Here is a 20,793-nt window from a genome sequence, read left to right as displayed (position 1 = left end):
ATTTACTCAGTATCCGTACGGCGCTCGGCACAGTGGGGCCCTCGTCCTCCTTCAATGTAAAAATGAATAATAATAACAACATTATTTTATAGCTGTGGAAACAGAGGCAGGGAGAGGGTCGGCTCAATGGGCCTGATTCACCCACATTGTGGTTCCCCTATTCAGTGACCGCAGGGGCTGGTGCAGACTTTGGCACAGGCTAGGGAAGGCTTGTGGTCCAGCCCGAGTGGCATCCCTGTTTCTGTGGCTGCTGTGCGGCGTTGCCGGGGAGCAGAGCATCAGAGGCACAGCTTTCCCTGGCCACACCCCTCTATCCCTGCTCCACCCTGCCCTCAGCAACCCCACTCTACTGCCACCCTCCCAGCAAGGAACCCGCCTGGAGCCTGGAGCTGCTCTGGGGAAGGCACAAGAGGTTCCTGTCCTGGAGTGATTCACCCGGGTTTACAGCTTCCCTATGTCTCCTTTGGCCCACACAAGCTGCCATACGGCACCAGAGCACAAGGATGGGCTGGGTCCACATTTCAAAAGTGGCCTTTAATTTAGGGTCTACGTTTTGGATGCCAAGCTTTCAACACTTGGGGCCTGGTTCTCAGTGGTGTTGGGCACCTGAAGGTCCTACTGACTCCTGCTGCCCCTGTGGATGATAAACAGTTCTGGGGCACATGCCCTGCAGCCCTGAAGTTGGGAGAAACTGAGGCACCCCAGATTTTGCTATATTTGCATCTGAATGATTTTACCAAAGCTCACCGAGTGAATCAAAGTGAGACATCCTGTTACCTGGCTCCCCACTGCATAAGTTCAGTTTCTCTACTTTCTGTTTTTTATTAAATAGATACATACTGAGATAACGAACCAACTGGCTAACTCCACCCACAGTCCCAGAGACACATTCTGATTTCTCCTCCTGGATTCCTTCTTGGTACCTTTGAACTCCTTCATAGTCTCCGGTAGAGCAACATTTTTCTGGGAGAAATCGCTGAATCTCTTTTCCAGCTCAGCAGAAAGCTCCACCGGCTGCTGGAACTTCCCCATCTCACACCTGGAAAGAGAATTTCACATTATTCTATTTCGTTTACGGATTTGTTATCATTCCTTTCTAGTGGAAGTTGCTGCTCCAAAGGACCTGGAGTTAGAATTCCTCTGCTTCTCCCAGTGTCAGAGCAGGGGCAGCACAGGCCACGGCAGTGCAGCCTTCCTCCAAAGGCCCCATTAATATTCTTCATCAGAGAGCAGATCTGAGGATAAAAGAGGAATCGAGTCTCCAGGGCCAATTCTCTCCTTGGCCTCCATGCACTAATACTGGGATGTTCCCATATTTCTTGCACTGAGTGTGATGGGATCTTTCTTCCAGGCTGTAGACCGAGACCTCAACTCCAGGGAAATCAGCTCATTCCACACAGAACTCCAAATGGTCCCTGGGTGCGAAAGAATCTTGATTCCTGCTGACCAGGGCACGATTGTACCCTGTGCCCTAGAGGTGAAAGGCCCAAATTCCACCCCCAGAATCGTGAGGCAGCCAGTCCCCAGGGATGGAACATATCTAGGAAATCTTTTAGGTCAGTCTTTCCCACTGGCTAGCTAATTCCAGAGTCTTGTATAGAAGGGTAGAACCTCAGGATTAAGTTCATTGCAGAGACTTGTATCCAAAATGTGACCCTGCCACACACGTTTTGCTGGAGAGCCTTGGGGAGATGTGGTGTTAACAGGGCTGGTGCAACCATTTAGGCGACCTAGGCGGTTGCCTAGGGCACTGGGATTTGGGGGGGTGCATTTTCTTCGGCAGCGACCGCGGCGGCCAGATCTTCAGCCGCCCTGGTCACCACCGGCATTTAGGGGGAGGTAGCTGGGGCACGGAAGCGCGGGGAGGGCTGCCTGCAGCAAGTAAGGGGGGGGTGCAGCATGCAGGGGAACTCCCCGCCCCAGCTCACCCCTGCCCCGCCTCCTCCCCTAGCACGCCGTGGCTGCTTCACTTCTCCTGCCTTCTAGGCTTGCAGCACCTAAGCTGATTGGCGCTGCAAGCCTGGAAGGCGGGAGAAGTGGAGCAGCAACGGCGTGCTAGGGGAGGAGGCAGAGCAGGGGTGAGCTGGGGCGGGGGGGGTGCTTGAGTGTGGGTGGTGGGGAGCTGCCGTGGGGGAGGCACCTCAGGGTGGAGGGGGGGAGATGCCGCGAGGAGGGCGCCTCAGGGTGGGGGCTCGGGGACGGGGGAGGGCGCCAGGTGGAAGTTTCGCCTACGGCGCAAAACATCCTTGCACCTGCCCTGAGTGATAACATGGTCTCTCAGCACTGTGAAGCCCCGGGGGAGTCAGTGAGAGCCACATACCTGCTCAAGGTGCGTCTGATATCCTAGAGGGAAAAGAGAGAAAGAAAACAATCTCAGTCCCTCATGCCACACCCTGGGGTACTCAGGAAAGGGAGTTTGCAGCTATGGGGAAAAGAGGCACTGCCCTGGCCCCAGGGCCTTGCTTTGGCTGATTTACATAAATGAATCTGTAACTCTTCCAAGAGCAACAATAATTCCCATTTCACAAATGCGCACACTGAGTGACACCATGATCCCTGACTGCTGGACACCAGTGCCCATGGATCAGGAGTTGTCCTGTCCTGGGTTGGGCTTGGAGATAGTTTTAACTCAGTCTCACCGGCAGGAATTCGCTCACTGGCTTCTGACACGTCCCCTCCATCTCACTAATCAGGTCACTGAGACAGGAAATCCCCTCAGAGAGTTTAGTGACATTTTCATTCTGTATCTTCACAATCTCCTTTTCCAGGTTTGCCAGCTGGGCCAGCAGACGTCACTCTTGTTCCTCCAGGAAGTTCCTCAGTTGCTGAAATTCAGACACAATCTTCTGCCTCTCGGTTTGTGTCTGTATCTGTGTTTTTAAAAGGGAAGGGACATAGAGAGTCCAGGGTCCGTTCACAGTGTGCTGAGTGCGCAGGAGAGAGGATTTCTTTGCAAACTCTACACAAGATTACCACTGTAGTTACTGAGGAGAGGATTTTCTAAACCTTCCCATGCGTTCCTAATATCTCTTAATGGGACGTTTCCATGTCTGACATTAGTGGCGCTGGAACAATTTCTAGGGTGGGGGTGCTGAGTTGCGCCCTCCCAAAACCCCATCCACACCCCTCACTGTCCCAGGCTGGGGACACAGCTGGGGGCAGCTGTGGAGCCCTGGGCATAGGGCCGGTGGCCAGGATCCTGGTGTGGGGCGCAAAGCTGGGGGTGCTGCAGCACCCCCTGCACCCCTACTTCCTGCACCTAGGTCTGACATGGGCGGGACAATGTGTTATCAGAGGCCTATGTCAATCCTGATCCAGAGCAGCAGGAGGCAGGACTCAGCACCACAATAACAAAGATGCCAGGGGAGAAAAAAGAATTAAACAATTGACCAATACGAGAAATGCCTGCAGGTGGCAGAGAGATGGCCTGGGGTCTAGTCAATTCAGCTGAGGGGAGATTTATGAAAGCCACAAGGGCTAGAAATTAGCTCATTAATTGGAACAGGAGCTTAAAGTCCTGGTCCTGGGAAAGGACTTCTCAGTCCCTGTGTGTGTACGTGTGAGTGCACACACATGAATCTAACACAGCAATCCAGGGACACGGAGCAACGCACAATTCTGAATTCCCCAAGGCCACAGAGGAATATGCCTAACAAACACACCTCCCATTTTAAGTCCCTGCGGATTAATAACAATGGGCACCTACCAGGTACTCCTGGCTTTTCCCCTCCCCAGTCACTTTAAATCCCAGCAGCTTCTCTCGCTCTTCCCTCAGAGTCTCCAAATGTCCCTGTCATAACCTAGTCCCAGATTTGGACCTTAGCGTCCAAAATATGGGGGTTAGCATGAAAACCTGCAAGCTTAGTTACCAGCTTGGACCTGGTAAAGCTGCCACCACCCAAAAAATTAGAGTGTTTTGGGGCACTCTGGTCCCCCCAAACCTTCCCTGGGGACCCCAACACAAAAAAACAGGAACCATGACTTCCAAGGAAAAAAGGGAGGCAGAAGACCAAAAAACAAAGGACTCACACACAAAATTCCCTCCACCCAGATCTGAAAAAGTCTGGTTTCCTGATTGGTCCTCTGGTCAGGTGTTTCAGGTACTTCTTTCCAGGTGTAAGAGACATTAACCCGTAGCTATCTGTTTATGACACTCTACTGTCTCCTGGGACCCCAGGGTCCACCATGACACCACTGGGCCTTGTTCTCCTCATCCTCAGAGACGTGCTGACCAGAGCTGGCCAGAGAGGGAGTCACGTGACACCACCAGCTCCAGCTGAATCTGCTAAATGCCACCTGGGATGAGAGATGGATTCCTGCTGACCCCTTTCCCTCCTGGTTATTCTCCTTCTCCATGTAACTTCTCCTTTTGCCAGGGGTCACTGAAGGTCCCTAAAAGTGTGGGGAGGGAGGGCACTAGTTTCCAAACTGTGCGCCCCCCCATGCTGCCCCTACCCCCAAACCCCTGCCCCTTGCACTGCCCCTTCCTCCCAAGATCCCACCCTTGCCCCTTCTCCCTGAGCCCCTGCCCTCGCTCCGCTTCTCCCCCTGAGGCCCCACTCCTCCACTGCTTCTTCCCCCCAATACCACGCCCTCGCTCGCTCCTCTCCGCCTCCTCCCACCGTCGCTCACCCTGACAGCCGTTAAAAAGTGGGAAGGCAAAACTCTCCCATTTTAAAAAGTTTTGGGACCATGGCCTGGCTGGTACCCCCTGTTCTGGCACCCCTGCCTCTCGCTTTCACTCTCCTTTTGCCTCTGTCTGCTAAGGATTCAGCTTCACTGGCCAAGACAATTCTACCCTTTGCACGTGGGCTGTGAGCCTGTGACCAATAAGGCAGCTAAAAGCGAGGCCCTAAGCAGCCAGACGCCAGCATGAGTTTGTCAGGTGTGGCATGAAGTATCCAGGGGGCGGCTGTGTTAGTTTGTAGCCACAAAAACAACAAGGAGTCTGGTGGCACCTTAAAGACTAACAGATTTATTTGAGCATAAGCTTTTGTGGGTAAAAAAACAGGCAGGGTCAGACTATGACAACATCAACAGTGGCAGCTGCTCCAACTCGTCTAAACTAACTTTCTCGCTTTCCCCCCAAAGGACAATTCATACCATCTCTGCTGCCATCCTACAGACCAGCAAGCGGGGGTTTCTCCATAAATGGCTCCACAGCCACAGGGAACAGAAGAACATAAGAACAGCCAGACTGGGTCAGACCAAAGGTCCATCTAGCCTAGTGTCCCGTCCGCCGACAGTGACCAGTGCCAGGTGCCCCAGATGGAATGAACAGAACAGGGACTCATCAAGTGATCCATCCTGTCGCCCATTCCCAGCTTCTGGCAAACAGAGGCTAAGGACACCATCCCTGCCCATCCTGGCTAATAGCCATTGATGGAATAAGGGAGATCATTAAAAGGAAAGCCCCATTCATGCTGGTGCCCCTTTAGGCCAAGTGGTTCAGCAGGACTTGCAGGGCTGTTTGCACTGGGAGGAGAAATCAAAGATACAAGACAGGTCTGGGCTTGGTGTGATCTTGTCTAGTTACACAGAGCGCACATACTGTCCTGATTTGCTGAACGCAACAGAAACAAACAGCCGCAGGAAGTTTCCTTGCTCTGAAATCCCCACGCCTGCCTCTCCAGCGGGCTCTGTGCCCATGAAGCTCTGTCCCTCGGCTTCTTCCAAGAAATGGTCTACACTAGTTAGGTTGACCTAATTACATCCTGTGGGATGTAATCAAGCCGACCAAAGCCCCAGTGTACACATGACCGGGTCGAGAGAAGAAGTAATGAGCCTGAGACTGGGGGATTCCCCTCATGCACACAGGGTCACAGGAAGGGAGGAAAATGCTCCTGGCTTCTTCCAAGACCCTTATTGTGACCCAGTCCCCCCCCCACACACACACACACACTCTGTGTCTCTCTCCTGGAAGGTCTAGATCAGAGGTGGTGTGGAGAGCAGCAGGCTTGAGGGGTCTGGGGTTATTGCTCCCTTCCCTGTGGACTTGCTGAGATCTGCAAGGTGGGAGAAGCCCCAGCAGGCCGACTGGGAGCTATTAACCATTCTAAGCACTTCATGGGAATCTTCTTCTTTCTCTAAGGAAATTCTTTGGCTTCCTCTTGGGAAAATACAAACCCTTTTGTGAGATTTTACATGTCACACATTGTCTGGGCCTTTCTGTTTCCAGAAAAGCAGAGGGGTGTCTCTCCTGGCATTACTATAGGGGCAGAGTTAAGGTTATGTGGTTATGGTGACGGGGAAAGTGTCATCTTAACTCCGCCTCTCCCTTTTCCTGCCCAAACTCCCACTGCACCTTCACATGTGAGCTGATGTCTATCTACTGTCTAAACTAACCGTACATGGAATTTCTCGTTGCTTCTTCTCAGGCAGGCTGAGCAGTGCACTGGAGTTGCTACAGAAGGAGCAGATGCTAAAGAGCCTCCCAAGATACCTGAAGAGGATACGGAAGCACTGAAGGCTGCTGTTGGGAAAGGAAACCTCACCAAAGCAGCTGCTAAAGCGAAAGAGGCTCTGGAGAGGGTTGATAAAAACACTCTCAGCATCGCTGGCATGGGGGAGACAGGCTCTGGAAAATTGTCCTTTGCCAACGCCATCCAGGGCCTGGGGGATACAGATGATGGTGCTGCTGAGATAGGACTTACTGAAAAGATAATGGAGCCCGCTCCTTTACCGACACCCTGAATGTCCAAATTTTATAGTCTGGGATCTGACAGGGACCGAGATGGCAAATTTTAAATCAGACACGTACTTCAAGCAGGTGAAGTTCAGCCGCTACGACTTTTTCATCATCATCTCCAGCCCCCACTTGACATACTACGACATTAGCCTCGCCCAGGAGATCCAGGGACTGGAGAAGAAGCTTTATGTTGTGCGCTCCAAGGTGGATCAGGATTTGACAAATGAAAACCGACGCTATGAGGCGGAGGGAAAACTGAAGCAGAACAATGCTTCTGTGAAAAGGCCACATCAGTACAGTGAGAATGCGCTCCTCAATGCCACCAGAGAGAACAGCATCGAAGGGCTGAAAACAGGAGGGGTGGGCCCCCCATGGGTTTTTCTTGTACTGAGATCAGGGCCGGTGCAACAATTTAGGCAAACTAGGTGGCTGCCTAGGGCGCCTAGTGGTTGGGGGCACCTAACAGCCCCTTCAGGTGAGGAGGTGGAGGTGAGCTGGGGGGGCATGCGGAGAGAGTTGCCCGCAATAACGAGGGGGGGCGCACAGGGGAACCGCTCCCTGCCCCAGCTTACCCTCCACTCTGCCTCCTCCGCTGAGCATACAGCCCAGCTCTCAGTCTCCTCCAATCAGCGCCGCACGCCTGGGCGGGGAGGAGAATTAGAGCAGCGCCGGCGTGCTCAATGGAGGAGGCAGAGCCGAGGTGAGCTGGGGCGGGCTACTCAGGCACGGTTAGCTTCCGCAGGAGGTCTCCCCAGGCAGGGTTAGCTGCCGGGGGCGGGTGAAGTCTCCCCAGGCAGGATTAGTTGCCATGGGGGGACAGGGTGGAGAGGGGTTAGCTGTCACGGTGGGGGGGGTAGCTGCTGTGGGGGGGTTCCCTGGGTGGGGGGCTGAGTTAGCTGGCGGGGGGGCGGGGTTAGCTGGCAGGGGGTGCAAGGTGGAAGTTTTGCCTAGGGCACGAAACTTCCTTGCACTGGCCCTGACTGAGACGGGACTTAGGCAAGTACAATTTTCCCAGATTGCAGGAAGCAATAGTGGATGAGGCCCTCAGCCACAAGAAACGCGCTCTCCTACGATCTCTTGTCCAACACTGCTAAAGAAACCTTGGAGGAGAAAAAAGAACAACTGCAAAGGCAGATATGGCTGAAAAGTCTGGTGCCACGCGGAGTCGCTGCTCTTCCTATCCCAGGTCTCTCCGCTGCTTGTGATGGTGCCATGCTGGTGACGTCCCTGATGAAGATTCTCTTGCTGCAGTTGCTAGACAGGCTAACAAGCCCATTGCAGAGCTGAAGGCCATTGTAAAGTCCCCTCTGACTGAGGAAATACATAAGAACGGCCGTACTGGGTCAGACCAAAGGTCCATCAAGCCCAGTATCCTGTCTACCGACAGTGGCCAGTGCCAGGTGCCCCACAGGGAGTGAAGCTAACAGGCAATGATCAAGTGATCTCCCTCCTGCCATCCATCTGCACCCTCTGAGAAACAGAGGCCAGGGACACCATTCCTTACCCATCCTGGCTAATAGCCATTTACGGACCTAACTTCCATGAATTTATCCAGTTCTCTTTTAAACACTGTTATAGTCCAGCCTTCACAACCTCCTCAGGCAAGGAGTTCCACAAGTTGACTGTGTGCTGTGTGAAGAAGAACTTCCTTGTATTTGTTTTAAACCTGTGCTGCCCATTAATTTCATTTGGTGACGCCTAGTTCTTGTATTATGGGAACAGGTAATAACTTTTCCTTTTCCACTTGCTCCACATCACTCATGATTTTATAGACCTCTCTCATATCCCCACTTAGTCTCCTCTTTTCCAAGCTGAAGAGTCCTAGCCTCTTTAATCTCTCCTCATATGGGACCCATTCCAAACCCCTAATCATTTTAGTTGCCCTTTTCTAATGCCAGTATATCTTTTTTGAGCTGAGGAGACCACATCTGTACACAGTATTTGAGGTGTGGGTGTACCATTGATTTACATAAGGGCAAAGGTAATAACTGGAGATATACCAATCTCCTAGAGCTGGAAAGAACCTTGAAAGGTCATCAAGTCCAGCCCCCTGCCTTCACTAGCAGGACCAATTTTTGCCCCAGATCTCTATGTGGTCCCCTCAAGGATTGAGCTCACAGCCCTGGCTTTAGCAGACCAATGCTCAAACCGCTGAGCTATCCCTCCCCCAATAAGCTATTCTCCTTCTTATTCTCTATTCCCTTTTTCATGATTCCTAACATCCTGTTTGCTTTTTTGACCACCGCTGCACACTGCGTGGATGTCTTCAGAGAACTATCCACGATGACTCCCAAGATCTTTTTTCCTGATTCGTTGTAGCTAAATTAGCCTCCATCATATTGTATGTATAACTGGGGTTATTTTTTCCAATGTGCATTGCTCTACATTTATCCACATTAAATTTCATTTGTCATTTTGTTGCCCAATCACTTAGTTTTGTGAGATCTTTTTGAAGTTCCTCACAATCTGCTTTGGTCTTAACTAGCTTGAGCAGTTTAGTATCATCTGCAAACTTTGCCACCTCACTGTTTACCCCTTTCTCCAGATCATTTATGAATAAATTGAATAGGATTGGTCCTAGGACTGACCCTTGGGGAATGCCACTAGTTACCTCTCTCCGTTCTGAGAATATACCATTAATTCCTACCCTTTGTTCCCTGTCTTTTAACCAGTTCTCAGTCCATGAAAGGATCTTCCCTCATATCAAAAGATCTTGTAATTACGCTACTGACCAAGTGCACAGCTGTGGCAGTGAACTATTCTACCTATTGGTTTAAGTTTGTACCTGTGGTAGATTCTGTGGTATCTGCAGCAGTTTCGCTCCCAACCACAAAGATCATGTTGCAGAATTTCCTGGATGATGTTGCTGCTGACACACCACGAGTTCTGGAGGTGGGTATGGAGGGAGCCATTTCAAACTCAGAGCAAAAGCACAAAAACACATGCATCCCCTGAAAGGATGAAATGCCAACATGTGGCTGAAAGGATCAAAGTAAAGACCCTGCCCTAGCTGGAGCTCAGAGCTCAAAGCTGTGCAAAGTCTCATGAAAATGCTGCCTTTCTGCATCAGGTGTCCTTGTAGCACCTTAAGACTAACACATTTATTTGGGTATAAGCTTTTGTGGGCTAAAACCCACTTCATCAGATGCATAGAGTGAAAAATACACTAAGTAGTATATATATTAGAGCTCATGAAAAGATGGGAGTTGCCTTACCAGGTGGGGTGGGGTCAGTGCTTACGAGACCAATTCAATTAAAGTGGAAGTGGCCTATTCTCAGAATCCTTAATTGTTGCAGGTGGCACTCTCCCCTTCCCCTCAGGAGGCAGTGGAGTGTTTGGGTAGGGGAGGGGGAGAGAGGTGAAGACCCCCCCCAGAGCTGCTGGAGGAGCAGCAGTGGGACTTGGGGGGCAGAGCTGATGTAGGGCTGGGGGTGTGCAATTTATGGCTGGTCTGGGGGAAGGGCAGATGTGGGGCTGGGCAGGGGACAGAAAATTAACTAATTATAATGTGGGGGTCTGAGGAGAAGCTACAAGCTCCTTTCTAACCAGCAGCCATATAATAAGAGGAAAGATACCTATCTCCTAGTACTGGAAGGGACCTTGAAAGGTCATTAAGTCTAGCCCCCTGCCTTCACTAGCAGGACCAAGTACTGATTTTTGCCCCAGATCCCTAAGTGACCCCCTCAAGGGCTGAACTCACAACCTGGGTTTAGGAGGCCAATGCTCAAACCACTGAGCTATCCCTCTCCCTGGGAGTTATAATCACCTGCTCTGTACATCTGGGAGAGCAGGCCACAGTCATTGTCTCTGACACACACCAGGGCAGGGGAAGTTCAGAAACCAAAAGCCTCAATATCATCCTTTCAAAAATATCTCATGGTTTGGGCCAAACTTGCGGATTTTGAGGGAAAAAATCTCATGATTTTTTGGGTCTGATTTGCAATTTCTGAACGTTGGGGGCTGGTATCTTGCTCCCAGCACCTGGCATCCCCACACTGCAGCTGTCACAGGCTGATCACAAGGATTGGTAGCGACACATGGGATGGTGACTCCAGCGCAGGCCCAGCGCCCCCAATGCCGGGCCCTGTAAGCTGGTTCCTGGGATGGGCGAGGAGCCACCGGCTTTGGGGCAGTCATGGTTCAGCCCGTCCTACTGACTGACTTGTTCCCATAATGCAGTGCTCTGCACAAGCCCCTGCTCCCAGTGATGGTGCTGGGTTCTCAGGGATACATTCGTCCAGAGTCCCAGAACTCACTGGTTGTCGGGGGGACACTGTACTTCTGTGTCTGTGCTGCTGAGTGCGACCTGTCCCAGGCACAAGGCAGGGAACGAACTGGTCCATCCAGCTAGGAGCTGAGACTGGTCCCTTGCTAGAGGCAGATGCTCTGAGCAGGGCAAAGTGGGCTCAGCCACTGTGCACAGCAGGGAACGTGTTCAGCCACTGGGGCGGCCACACCACACTTACAAGATGCACGATTCTCACTGGATTCTCCAAACCACCCGGTATCCAGCAGCTTCTGGTTCCCTGGGGGATGGAGAAATCCTCTTTGTTATTGATGGGGGGCTGCTGTGCAGTGCACGTCTCGAAATCTGACCCTTAGAACTGACCCTGCTCCGTTTCACACCATCCTGCAGCGTGGCTCCCTTGGAGCAGCAGTGACACCAGGGGGCCAGTTTGGGTAATGCACAGAGCGTATTTCCATGGAGCGGCAGTGACTGATGGGAATATGTCCTCCAGGTTTCCAGCTGTCCAGACACCCCCAACCACCTCTCCCCTACAGCCAGCAGGAACAGGGCTCTTGCCCTACAGCCCTCACAGGATCCCCAAGGGCAGGAGATGTGAATGAGGACAAGGGGCTGCAGGGGTTTCTCCCTTAGGGGGTCTTGGCCCATCTGGGAACTGTTCCTGGAGAAGGCTCATGGGGCAGAGCCCAACTTCAGCCACAGCTGTGGTGTGAATACTGATGCTCCCCCAACTGTGGCACTCACACAGGAATCTGGCTTTGGTTCTGGGCTGGTCATTCAGCTTGGCAAGATTCATAGATTAGTAGACTCATAGACTCATAGACTTTAAGGTCAGAAGGGACCATTATGATCATCTAGTCTGACCTCCTGCACAATGCAGGCCACAGAATCTCACCCACCCACTCCCGGAACAACCCCCTAACCTATGTCTAAGTTATTGGAGTCCTCAAATTGTGGTTTGAAGACCTCAAGCTGCAGAGAATTCTCCAGCAAATGGCCCGTGCCCCATGCTGCAGAGGAAGGTGAAAAACCTCCAGGGCCTCTGCCAATCTGCCTGGAGGAAAATTCCTTCCCAACCCTAAATATGGCGACCAGCTAAACCCTGAGCATGTGGCCCAGACTCACCAGCCAGCACTCAGGAAAGAATTCTCTGTAGTAACTCAGATCCCACCCATCTAACATCCCATCACAGACCACTGGGCATATTTACCTGCTAATAATCAAAGATCAATTGCCAAAATTAGGCTATCCCATCATACCATCCCTTCCATAAACTTATCAAGCTTAGTTTTGAAGCCAGATATGCCTTTTGCCCCCACTACTCCCCTTGGAAGGCTGTTCCAGAACTTCATTCCTCTAATAGTTAGAAACTTTTGTCTAATTTCAAATCTAAACTTCCTAGTGTCTAGTTTATATCCTTTTGTTTTTGTGTCCACATTGGTACTAAACTTAAATAATTCCTCTCATTCCCTGATATTAATCCCTCTGATATATTTATAAAGAGCAAGCATATACCCCACCCCCCAGCCTTCTTTTGGTTAGGCTAAACAAGCCAAGCTCTTTGAGTCTCCTTTCATATGACAGGTTTTCCATTCCTCGGATCATCCTAGTAGCCCGTCTCTGAACCTGTTCCAGTTTGAATTCATCCTTCTTAAACATGGGAGACCAGAACTGCACACAATATTCCAGATGAGGTCTCTCCAGTGCCTGGTATAACGGAACTAACACCTCCTTATCTTTGCTGGAAATACCTCGCCTGATGCATCCTAAATCCACATTAGCTTTTTTAACGGCCATAGCACATTGGCGGCTCATAGTCATCCTGTGATCAACCAATACTCTGAGGTCCTTCTCCTTCTCTGTTACCTCCAACTGATGCATCCCCATTTTATAACTAAAATTCTTGTTATTAATCCCTAAATGCATGACCTTGCACTTTTCCCTATTAAATTTCATCCTATTACTATTCCTCCAGTTTACAAGGTCATCCAGATCTTCCTGTATGATATCCCCATCCTTCTCTGTGTTAGTAATACTTCCCAGCTTTGTGTCATCCGCAAACTTTATTAGCACATTCCCACTTTTTGTGCCAAGATCAGTAATAAAAAGATTAAATAAGATTGGTCCCAAAACCGATACCAGAGGTACTCCACTTGTAACCTCCTTCCAGCCTGACAGTTCACCTTTCAGTATGACCCGTTGTAGTCTCTCCTTTAACCAGTTCCTTATCCACCTTTCCATTTTCATATTGACCCCCATCTTTTCCAATTTAACTACTAATTCCCCATGTGGAACCGTATCAATGCCTTCCTGAAATTGAGGTAAATTAGATCCACTGTGTTTCCTTTGTCTAAAAAATCTGTTACCTTCTCAAAGAAGGAGATCAGGTTGGTTTGGCACGATCTAGCTTTTGTAAAACCATGTTGCATTTTGTCCCAATTGCCACTGACCTCAATGTCCTTAACTACTTTCTCCTTCAAAAATTTTTCCAAGACCTTACATCAAACTAACAGGCCTATAGTTATCAAAATAGAGATATCAAACTAACAGGCCTATAGTTACTCAAATCACTTTTTTTCCCCTTTCTTAAAAATAGGAACTATGTTAGCAATTCTCCAGTCGTACAATACAACCCCTGAGTTTACTGATTCATTAAAAATTCTTGTTAATGGGCTTGCAATTTCATGTGCCAGTTCCTTTAATATTCTTGGATGAAGATTATCTGGGCCCTCCAATTTTGTCCCATTAAGCTGTTTGAGTTTGGCTTCAACCTCGGATGCGGTAATATCTACCTCCATACCCTCATTCCGATTTGTCATCCTACCATTATCCCTAAGCTCCTCATTAGCCTCATTAAAGACTGAGGCAAATTATTTGTTTAGGTATTGGGCCATGCTTAGATTATCCTTAACCTCCACTCCATCCTCAGTGTTTAGCGGTCCCACTTCTTTCTTGGTTTTCTTCTTATTTATATGGCTATAGAACCTTTTACTATTAGTTTTAATTCCCTTTGCAAGGTCCAACTCTACATGGCTTTTGGTCTTTCTCACTTTATCCCTACATGTTCTGACCTCAATAAGGTAACTTTCCTTGCTAATCCCGCCCATCTTCCACTCCTTGTAGGCTTTCTGCTTTTTCTTAATCACCTCTCTGAGATGCTTGCTCATCCAGCTTGGTCTACAACTCCTGCCTGTGATTTTTTCTCCTTTCTTGGGATGCAGGCTTCCAATAGTTTCTGCAACTTTGACTTGAAATAATTCCAGACCTCCTCCGCCTTTAGATCCACAAGTTCTTCAGTCCAATCCACTTCTCTAACTAATTTCCTTAATTCTTTAAAGTTAGCCCTTTTGAAATAAAAAACCCTAGTCACAGATCTATTCTTGTTTATCCTTCCATCTAGTTTGAACTGAATTAGCTCATGATCACTCGAACCAAGGTTGTCCCCTAGAACCATTTCTTCTATGAGGACCTCACTACTCACCAAAACCAAATCTAAAATGGCATCCCCTCTTGTTGGGTCTTCAACTACTTGGTGAAGGAATCCATCAGCTATCACATCCAGAAAAATCTGAGCCCTATTATTATTACTAGCACTTGTCCTCCAGTCTATATCCAGGAAGTTAGTCTCCCATGATCACACAATTCCCATTAGTGTTTACTTCATTAAAAACGTTAAAGAGGTCTCTATCTATATCCAGATCAGATCCCGGCGGTCTATAGCACACCCCAAGCACTATCTCAGGGGAGGCTCTAGTAGCTTTCTTTCCCAATGTGATTATTACCCAGACAGACTCTGTCTTACCCATTCCATCACTTCTTATTTCTTTACAGTTAACCTCATCATTGCTATACAATGCTACTCCACCACCTTTGCCTTTATTTCTGTCTTTCCTAAACAGCACAGACCTTTCAATACCTGTAATCCAGTCATGACTACTATTTCAGCATGTTTCTGTTATCCCTATAATATCCGGTTTCACTTCCTGCACCAGTAGCTCTAGTTCCTCCATTTTGTTACCTAGGCGCCTCGCATTAGTGTACAAACATCTTAATTTTTGCCATTTGGCTTCACTGACATTCTTTACCCGGTTAGGCACAGACATTCTACCACCAACATCACCTATTAGACTGGTATCTACACTACCCTTCCTCCTTATGTCCATTCTTCTGCCCACGGCTGTATCCTCTCTTACTTTGTTTTCTTTCCTCTCAATGTTAAATTCTGGCATGGAGATTACCTGGACATCTCCCAACCATCTCCCCAAAATTCCTAGTTTAAAGCTCTCTTAATCAGTTGTGCCAGCCTCCATCCTAGAAGTCTATTTCCCTCCTTACGTAGGTGAAGTCAATCCCGAGAGAACAGTCCTCTGTCCATGAATGCTTCTCAGTGGCCATACATCCCAAAGCCCTCCTTATAGCACCACTGCCGGAGCCATCTGTTGGTAGCCATAATCTTGTCACACCTTTGTTGCCCTTCTCTAGGAACAGGCAGAATCCCACTGAAGATCACCTGAGCCTCAATTTCCTTAAGCATCTTCCCCAGTCTGGCATAGTCTCCCTTGATACGTTCCAGTGAGAATCGAGCTGTATCATTCGTTCCCACATGAAGGACAATCAGCGGATTCTTTCCCGCTCCTGTTAGGATCCTCTTCAGCCTCAGGTCCACATCCCGTATCTTAGCACCCGGCAGACAGCACACCCTTCTGTTCTCCCGATCAGCTCTAGTTACAGGCCTGTCTATTCTTCTCAGTAAGAAGTCCCCAATCACGTAGACCTGCCTTTTCCTAGTGATGGTGCAATTCTCCGGTCTATCCCCGTTCCCTCTGGCTGCAAGTCCTCTCAATTTCTATTGTCCCTTGCAATCCTCCGCAACCCACCCCGTATCCTCCTGGAGCTCATATTTGGTGTTGTCTCCATTGACTCTTCCTCCCTTCCTATAGGACTAACTACTCTTCTCTTCTTCCTTGTCCTCTCACCTTAGCGACCACCTTAGTGGCCCTTCTTCATTTTCCAACTCTGCAAACCTGTTCCTGAGCTCTATTTCTCCTTCACTGGCCCGTCTCTTCCTCTGCCTGGTTCTCTTAGTCACATGCTTCCACCGTCCACTTTCCTCACCCAGCAGTCTCCCCTCAGAATTCTTTGGTCCTGCTTCCCTCTGCAAGTCTGAGCTTTTCCCTTCATCCTCCTCATGTCTTTACTCCATCATCTGCTCGGACCCCCTTCTAAACTCAACCAGAGTTTCCACCTGCCTCTCAAATCCTCGGATCTTTTCTTCCATCAGCTCTATCAGGCGGCACTTCATGCAGACAAAACTCTTTTCAGGTACCCCCTCCAGGATCATGTACATGCCGGAGCTTCCACATCCAGTCATCCTCATTGTGTCTTTCACTGCTGCCTCTGTATCGGTCATAGCCTTCCCACCTAAAATCTGTTAGTCCAGGAAACACAAACCAAACCAAACCCCCAACAGGCACCAGAACACCAGCAGACCACCACCCATTCTCTTCACTAGCCTGTCAGTTCCTCTGCCTTGGTCTCTCAGTCTCCCCTGCAAACTCCTCCTGTAAACTCCCACTGAAACTCTCCTGTTTACAGCTCTGTTTGCTGACTCCTGTGCTGCTGCAGCTGCCTATGCCACTGCCTGACTGGCTGGCCACCTTTACAGGACCCCTAATCAAATATTATTGGTCGAAGATTAATCATCATGATACAGGAGTGTAAATACATCACTGATGTGGGGAAGTGGTACTGCAGCCTGAACCATTCCAAGTACCTGTCAGAAAATCCCCCCTTTATAGACCGTGCTCGTGTATGACAAAGGGACGATGAAAATTCCTTTCTCGTGATTGATTGACCTGTGGAATTCCTTTCATGGCGTCTGCATTGACATAACTGATACATTAAAGCCACGTCAACAAGTCATTTCATCAGTCACAGACAACGCCTGCAAAAACAACCGTAACAAAAATGGCAATTGTTGTGTATTTGGTTGTCGTGGTTTTTGTTCCTATGGCAACTGAGTTAGATTATTAGGGGATAGCCAGCCAATTCTATCTGGCTGCCCAGGTCAGTGCAGTGTCTGTAAATAAATGGTTGCTTTGTAAGCTTCCTGCTCTCTATTCTCAAGTGATCCTTCCTCAACTTTCGGCCCCCAAAGATACTACAGCAATATCCTGGACCAAGCTTATTGCGTTAAGTTTATTGTCTTTGCAGTCTGTTGTATGAAATGCAGTTCTTCGTATATCTGCGTGGGCCAGAGATTGTCTATATCTGCAGGAGGTGGGGTAACTACAGTGCCTGAGAACAGTGGGGATGTCAGTCAGGTTGTAACGTGTCCAGAGAAGCACCGCCACCTGCAAATGGACAGGATCGCTGGTCCCAGGGCTCCCCAATTCTTAGGAAAGGGCTGCAAGGACTGGGCCTGCTGAGGCCCATGCAACTCAGTGCTTATTCTGAGCAAAAGCTGTTAGTAATTTGTGACCCCAGAGAAACCCGTGGGTGGGGTTTGAAGGGCTGCTCCTAGCCAGAGCTCAGTTCTTGTTGGAGTTGAGGGGATCTCTAGTGAGCTTATTAGCATGTGGGTAGGTGCTTTTTGTTATATCCTTGGGGGCAGCAGCTTTAGGAAGAATCCCTGGAGACACAGAGAGCTGTAAACCTTGAAACAGCCATTTTATTGCTACACCAGAACTAACCAACCGCTAGCCCAAACAGGCTGGGCTATCCCCTAATAATCTAACTCAGTTGCCATAGCAACACAAGATTCTATTACCACAACAACCAAATACACAACATATTCCTTCCCCCTTAATAAGAATGTCCCCAAAATAAAACACACACTAGACTAGAGAAGGAGGGTAGACTGCCTTCATTCCCGGCTAAACCCCAGGGATTATTTTGCCCCATAACCATGGGTTCTCCCTAGCTAAAGAACCAGCCAACGAGGGGCCTTCTGTCTCTAGGTGGATTACAGCGGACTTCTGGTGTTGTTGCACCTGAAAGTGTCTTGGGCGTGGGCCTGACATAACATTTCTTCCCAGATCTGGACCTTAGCGTCCAAAATATGGGTGTTAGCATGAAACCTCCAAACTTAATTACCAGCTTGGATCTGATAACGCTGCCACCAGCCAGGAATTATACAGTGCCTAGCTCACTGTGGTCTCCCCAAAACCTTCCCTGGGGGACCCCCACACTCAGATGCCTTGAATCTTACAACAAAGGGAAATAACCCCCTCCCCTTGTTTCCTTGTTACTTCCTCCCAGGCTCCCCTCCCTGGATGCCCCTAGGAGATTCCCTGCTTCCAGTCCTGGAAACACAAGTACCGAGAGGTCTAATCTCTCTTCCCCCTCACCCAGAGGGTATGCAAAGTTAGGCTGAGCAAATTCAACACAAAGAGATTTTCCTCCTGACTTCTTCCTCCCACCAATTCCCTGGTGAGCTGCAGACTCAATTCCCTGGAGTCCCCACTAAAGAAAAACTCCAACAGGTCTTAAAAAGAAAGCTTTATATAAAAAGAAAGGAAAGGACATAAAAATGGTCTCTATATCCAGTTGACAGTATACAGGGTCAATTGCTTAAAAGAAAAACAAATGAATAAACAGCCTTATCCAAAAAGAATACAATTTAACATTCCAGCAACTACACACATGTAAATACAAAAAAACAATATAAACCTATTGTCTTACTATCCTTGTACTTACAACTTGGAAACAGAAGATTAGAAAGCTGGGAGATAGAGAAATCACTCTCAGAGCTGAAAAGGTCACCAAACCAAGACTCATAGACTCTAGGACTGGAAAAGACCTCGAGAGGTCATCGAGTCTAGTCCCCTGCACTCATGGCAGGACCAAATACTGTCTAGACCATCCCTAATAGACATTTATCTAACCTACTCTTAGACAAAGAACAAAGAACTCACACCCAAACTTCCCTCCACCCAGATTTGAAAAAGTCTTGTTTCCTGATTGGTCCTCTGGTCAGGTGTTTGGTTCCCTGTGTTAACCCTTTTACAGGTAAAAGAACATTAACCCTTAGCTATCTGTTTATGACAGCGTGGGCCTGACAATGGGCTCAGGGTTCGTAGGGAGAAGGGGTGAGGATGGGGTATCAGCTCATGCCGGGCAGGGGGGTATCTCTGCCGCTGGTAGTAATGGAGGGGAAAAGTCAGGAACAGGTGACTCTTGATTTGGTGTCTGGTCAGAGGTGGTGAAGTCAGGCAACTCAACTGACAATGTGTCCTGAGGACTGGCATGACCTGGCAGCAGCTGATCTACATGTCGCCGCCAGGTGAGATCCTCTGCAGTCTGGACTGTGTAGGAAACAGGTCCCGTTTGAGCGATGACAGTGGCAGGGACTCATTTAGCTCCAGAAGTATAATTCTGAGCCAAAACTGGCTGTCACGGGCTAAAAGTTCGGTCTTTTTCTCTGGGTGTATGCAGGGCCGGCGCTACCATTTAGGCGACCTAGGCAATGGCCTAGGGCACCAGGATTATTGGGGGGCACCATTTTGCTGGGGGTGTGGCAGGTTGCTCCGGTGGACTTGTCGCAGTCATGCCGGCGGACGGTCCACCGGAGCCTTTAGTCCAGCGGACCATCTGCTGGCATGACTGCAGCAGGTCCACCGGAGCCGCGGGGGGGGGGGGGTGGCGAAATGGCAGTGCGCCTAGGGCGCGAGAAACCCTGGCACTGGTCCTAGGTATATGCCTGATGATTTCATCTTGCTGCTGACATAGAACAGTTTGTCGGGGTTCAGAAGGTTTCAGCAGATCAAAGCAAGTGCACAGCTGTCGTCCCATCATTAGAAAGGCTGAGGATGCCTTGGTTGTAGCATGAGGTGTGTTTCTGTAGGGTAGTAAGAAGGTATTCAGACACTTTTGAAGGGATAATTGTCCCCTTGCCAATTTCAAAGCGTGTTTCATTGTCTGCACAAATCTTTCAGCTAATCCATTGGTGGTGGATGATATGGTGCTGAAGTGATGTGGTGTATCCCATTTGCCTTCATAAACTTTTGAAACTCCTGAGAGACGAACTGCGGTCCATTGTCGCTCACAAGCTGTTCTGGCAGACTGAAACGATTAAAGAGTCCTTGGAGTTTTTGGATAGTACTCTCTGCAGTCGTGGACTGCATTATAGAGACTTCTGGCCATTTAGAATGGGCATCTACTATCACCAAGAACATGCTTCCTTCAAGGGGGCCAGCAAAGTCAACGTGAATACGTTGCCACGGTTTTTCAGGCCAGTCCCAAGGATGTAGGGGTGCCCACTGGGGTGCATTCCTCACACCCTGACATGACATATATGACAGTCAGCAGCGACCCCCTAACAGCTAGTAGCCTTATAATAGCTGGCAACCATTAGGAGAAATTGGACACCTCACGGATATAGTAGCCTGAACTTTTGAACTGTCTTTCCTTATCAGTCTTGAGGCAGTTTAAGCTGGTCCTAAGCTGGTTTTTGCTGAGCAGATTGCAGAAGTGCAGGGTTTGCTAATCACCAATCAAATGCTAACACGACCGAAGCCTGTGTGTGTGTATAAAAGATTCTTGGTTTTTGTATGGAGTAGAGCTTTTTGTACCAAGGTACAGAACTCTCCTTTCTTCTGCAGAATAAAGCAACCTTTCCTTATCCCTGTCTGGCTGTCATTGGCTCTCAGCTAGGCGGACCCGACATTTCAGTAACACATACAAGCTCTTGCCTTCTCTTCAATAGCACTGTCCAACCCAGGCCACCAAAAATAGCTTCGTGCAATTTCCTTCATGCGCACTATTCCACAGTGCCTGGAATGGAGCTGTTCTCACATCTGTGTTCTCAGTGGTGGTGGGATAATGACACGTCTCCCTCACAACAAACAACTAGATTGA

The 20,793-nt window shown here is 49.1% G+C and overlaps 1 protein-coding gene across 8 annotated transcripts in view; it reads right to left on the bottom strand.

Moving 5' to 3' along the window:
* LOC127037978 (tripartite motif-containing protein 15-like) overlaps window positions 1-20,793 on the bottom strand; it is a 178,145-nt gene that overhangs the window by 20,992 nt on the left and 136,360 nt on the right. For 3 of the 8 annotated variants that reach the window (XR_007770540.1, XR_007770541.1, XM_050930286.1), the window contains exons 1-4: window positions 3,707-3,793; window positions 2,640-2,870; window positions 2,321-2,343; window positions 841-1,039 (exon numbers count right to left, since the gene is read on the bottom strand). Coding sequence is in view for 1 of the 8 variants with exons in the window: in XM_050930292.1 (XP_050786249.1) it covers window positions 924-1,039; window positions 2,321-2,343; window positions 2,640-2,681 (181 nt within the window). In the remaining 7 variants the exon portion in view is untranslated. Of the gene's footprint in view, window positions 1-840; window positions 1,040-2,320; window positions 2,344-2,639; window positions 2,871-3,706; window positions 3,794-9,473; window positions 9,640-11,155; window positions 11,216-15,270; window positions 16,529-20,793 lie in introns of those variants that run through there. The other 5 variants (XM_050930292.1, XM_050930289.1, XM_050930287.1 and 2 more) reach the window with 5 other exon arrangements.

Source organism: Gopherus flavomarginatus, chromosome 20 (genome assembly GCF_025201925.1).
Source record: "Gopherus flavomarginatus isolate rGopFla2 chromosome 20, rGopFla2.mat.asm, whole genome shotgun sequence".
Lineage (NCBI taxonomy): Eukaryota > Metazoa > Chordata > Testudines > Testudinidae > Gopherus > Gopherus flavomarginatus.
This window is presented reverse-complemented; position numbering and strand designations above follow the sequence as displayed.